We start from the raw sequence: 4,344 nt of genomic DNA, 5'->3' as shown, positions 1-4,344 counted from the left end.
GGTCCTCAACTTTTTAAACAGGGGGCCAGTTCACTGTCCCTCAGACCGTTGGAGGGCCGGACTATAGTTTAAAAAAAAACTATGAACAAATTCCTGTGCACACTGCACATATCTTATTTTGAAGTAAAAAAACAAAACGAGAACAAATACAATATTTGTATTGGCATGTGGCCCACGGGCCGTAGTTTGAGGACCCCTGGCCTAAGGTTTTTCTTTTGTTTGTTTGTTTGAATTGATTTTAGAGAGAGGAAGGGAGAGAGAGAGAAACATTGATGTAAGAGAAACACATCGATCAGTTGACTTCAGCACGTGCCCCAACTGGGGATCAAACCTGCAACCTGGGTATATGCCCTGATGACGAATTGAACCCTCCACCTTTTGGTGTACGGAACAACACTCCAACCAAGCCATCTGGCCAGGACAAGTCTAAGGTTCTTGAGCTTGTGTTGGTGCCCTCATGACCATTCCCTGTCCCATCTTGCCATTCTCCCCTCCTCATACTTCTTGCTGCCGCCACAGTGAGATTCTTGAATTTGATGGATTTTGTCACACGTCACATCCATTGCTAACTGTGTCATCGTCAGGCTCTAGCTGAAACCACTTCCTCCCAGAGGTCTTCTGTAATCATGTAGACCAGCTTGGAGGCCATGCTGTATTTCCCACATTTCTGTGTAGTTTCCCTGTCACGTGATTTTTCATCCTTGTTAAAAATTTGCTTAATTGTCTATCTACCTGAATAATATGTAAGCTTCAGGAGGTCAGAGGCTGTATTTGCCTTCCTGTTATATTCCTTACCTAGCACATACCTGGCCTAAATATTTGCTGAATGGATTAATTTGCCAATTTGATAGGTGAAAAATTATAATTTGTTTTAAATTTCATTCCTTTGATTACTAATGAACCTAAATATTTTTACCCTGTGGACTGGTCATCCTTACTTCTCAATTCTGCCTGTCACCTATATTTATCTTTTACAGAATAATTTATGGGTGCTTTTCGACGCATTTTGGATATTATCCCTAATGGATGGTTTTCTTCAATAATGCCTTTCTGCTTTTGTGTAACAGATTTTGAGATTGGGACCGAGAAAGACTTGTCCATTCTAAACCAGAAATGCTCTGAAGAAGTAAAAACCCCAGAAGTGATATCAAGAAGATTCTCGGGGTGCAATCCACAGGCACCTGTGTTGCAGGGAGTTTGGGAACCTGAGGATAAAGTAGGACACATGTGGGATTCTGTTGGGCAGAGTTTCAAGAAACTTCATCTTCACAAGAGAGTTTTTAGGAAAGAAACTGCCATGTGCAGGGAAAGGTCTCCAGGAGGAGGAACCCAGGAAGGTGGTACCTTTGATGGAAACTTGAATCTGAATCAAAATGCTGTTAGACTTCAAAGAAATAAAACAGGAGAGAGAGCTTTTAAATGTGAAATATGCAGCAAAACCTTCAGATACAATTCAGACCTAACTAGACATCAGAGAAGTCACACTGGGGAAAAACCTTACAAATGCGGTCAGTGTGGGCGAGCCTTTGCTCTCAGCTCAGGCCTAATTCTGCACCACCAGGTTCACACTGGAAGTAAACCATTTAAATGTAATGAATGTGGGAAGACTTTTCGTCTCAATTCCCACCTAGTTCTCCATCAGAGACTTCATACTGGAGAAAAACCTTTCAGTTGTAGTGAATGTGGGAAGGCCTTCAGTCGTAGTTCAAGTCTTATTCAACATCGAGTCATTCACACAGGAGAGAAACCATACAAATGCAATGAATGTGGAAAAGGCTTCAGCCAGAGCCCGCAGTTAACACAGCATCAGAGAATACACACTGGCGAGAGACCACACGGGTGTGATCAGTGTGGGAAGGCCTTCAGTCGAAGTTCAAGCCTTATTCAGCACCAGAGGATCCACACTGGAGAGAAGCCCCATGTATGTGACCAGTGTGGGAAGGCCTTCAGTCAGAGCTCAAGCCTTTTTCTCCATCACAGGGTGCACACTGGAGAGAAGCCCTATGTTTGTAATGAGTGTGGCAAAGCCTTTGGTTTTAACTCTCACCTCACTGAACATGTAAGGATCCACACGGGAGAGAAGCCCTATATTTGTAATGAGTGCGGCAAAGCCTTTAGCCGGAGTTCAACTCTTGTTCAGCATCGAAGGGTTCACACTGGGGAGAAGCCTTACCAGTGCATTGAATGTGGGAAAGCCTTCAGTCAGAGCTCACAACTTGCCCTACACCGAAGAGTTCATACTGGAGAAAAGCCCTATGAGTGTGGTGATTGTGGAAAAGCCTTCAGCAGGAGGTCAACCCTCACTCAACATCAGAGAGTTCATACTGGAGGGAGCTCTCATGCATACAGAAAGTGTGGTTCAGCCTTTGTTCCTGGCTCCAGCCTTAGGCCACATGGACAAATGCCCACTGGAGAGAAACACTCTGTGTGTGATGGACACAACAGAGCCTTCAGTCGTGGCACAAACCTTGTTCTGCATTGGGCAATTCACAAACGTTTCATGTTTTCAGAATCAGTCACTGTGTAGCCTTTTGAATCTGGCTTCTTTGATTTAACTACAGATTCATCGTGATGTTGTGTGTGCCAGTAGTTCCTCCCTTTTTACTGCCCAGTAGCATCCATTGTACGGAGGAGGCAGTTTGTTGACCCATTCCCCACTGAAGAGTATTTGGGTTGCTCTGTCTGGAGCAAGTATGAATAAAGCTGCTATAAGCATTTATGACAGGCCATTTTGTGGATCTAACTTCTCCATTCTCTTGGGTCACAGAGAGTGGGCTACCATGGTAAGCTTATGTTTAACTATTTAAAGAGTTTAACTGGGAAGTTTGAGAAACACTGGTCCAGTTCATTTCCATGGTGCACAGTACCCTGCCATCCTGACTCTGAGACTGCCCTGAGGAATCTTTTGTCTAACCCACTCTTTTTTTTTTTTTTAATATACTTTTACTGATTTCAGAGAGGAATGGAGGGGGAGAGAGAAACATCAATGATGAGAGATAACCAGTGATCAGCTGCCTCCAGCACGCCCCCCCCTCCCCACTGGGGATTGAGCCCACAACCCAGGCATGTGCCCTTGACCGGAATTGAACCTGGGACCCTTCAGTCCACAGGCCAGTGCTCTATCCACTGAGCCAAACAAGCCAGGGCTGTCTAACCCACTCTTCATTCCTTCCAGGCCAATTCTAATATGACCCCTTCAAGTCTCTTCCTCAATCTCTGCTCCCACCCTCCCTGTGTCTTCTTAGGGAACTTGGGGTCATTTCTGCATTAGGTTTAACCTTTGTCCTGGGATTTGCTTGACTTATTCCACCTGCTCATGTTCTGCCTCTCCTGTTAATAAAAATTCTTAAGCATAGAACCTCTTCCAAATGTGGGCTTGGCCAGCCCCAGTGTGGTCTTCTGTGTGGAATGGTCTGCAGGCCTCATTTTTTCTTCTGTGTTGGGCTTATTCTGTGGCCTTTTCCCTCAGCTCTAAAATGGGAATAAAAATACCTGCCCCACATAATGTATGTCCTTCAGGAAAAGTAAGTCTCCCACCCTTGGGAAACATAGCACAACTCTCATGCCCACATTGTATCACAGCTCATGCCTTAGTTCACTTTCTACCTGGTTCTCTTCCATTAAATCCGGAGTTATTTGCTGTCAGAGGATTTTCTTGGACACTGTTCTATCTCCAGAACATGATACAGATAGATGCTTCAGACATATTTGGGAAGGAAGAGAGGAAGAAGCAAGGAAGGAAAGAAGAAAAACTCATGAAATCACATTGTCAGTTGAAAGCAATGCATGAATATGGAGCACTGATAGTGTCTTTTTGCTTGTTTTGTTAGTAAAGCACGTGGGTGAATTATAGCTGTTTGAGCTTCCTAGAGCAGTAGTCCCCAACCTTTCAGGCCTCATGGACCCCAGTGGTCCACGGACCACCAGTTGGCGACCGCTGTCCTAGAAGGCCCCAGAGTGTTGTTCCCCTGGAAAGCTCCACCTCTCGTGTCTGGTGTAAGCATTGGTGCAGGTAGGAAAGACAAACATGACTCAGGAGAGGAGGTGGCTGAACACAATTTTTAAAATATATTTTTATTTCAGAGAGGAAGGGAGAGAGAGAAACATCAGTGATGAGAATCATTGATGGGCCGCCTCCTGCATGCCCACTACTGGGGACCGAGCCCACACCCCGACATGTACCCTGACCTGGAATGGAACCGTGACCTCCTGGTTCATAGGTTGATGTGTAACCACTGAGCAACGCCTGTGGGGCTGAGCACAATTTTTGACAGAGGTGGGGGAGTGAGTACCACATCACCAGGGGAGGGACTGCATTAAGAACTGGAAAGGTGAAGGGCCGGG

General features: G+C 45.3%; 1 protein-coding gene across 1 annotated transcript in view; it reads left to right on the top strand.

The window, feature by feature from the left end:
- ZNF251 (zinc finger protein 251) overlaps positions 1 to 2,727 on the top strand; it is a 10,723-nt gene extending 7,996 nt beyond the window's left edge. Inside the window, 2 exon segments of the mRNA XM_014449285.2 lie at positions 1,064 to 2,266; positions 2,269 to 2,727. Coding sequence (XP_014304771.1) covers positions 1,226 to 2,266; positions 2,269 to 2,388 — 1,161 coding nt within the window. The 5' untranslated portion in view covers positions 1,064 to 1,225 and the 3' untranslated portion in view covers positions 2,389 to 2,727.
- The last annotated feature ends 1,617 nt before the right edge of the window (positions 2,728 to 4,344 follow it).

Source organism: Myotis lucifugus, unplaced genomic scaffold (genome assembly GCF_000147115.1).
Source record: "Myotis lucifugus unplaced genomic scaffold, Myoluc2.0 scaffold_1098, whole genome shotgun sequence".
Classification (NCBI taxonomy): Eukaryota; Metazoa; Chordata; class Mammalia; order Chiroptera; family Vespertilionidae; genus Myotis; species Myotis lucifugus.
Note: the sequence above shows the minus strand (reverse complement) of the source record. Positions and strands in the feature narration are given on the sequence as shown.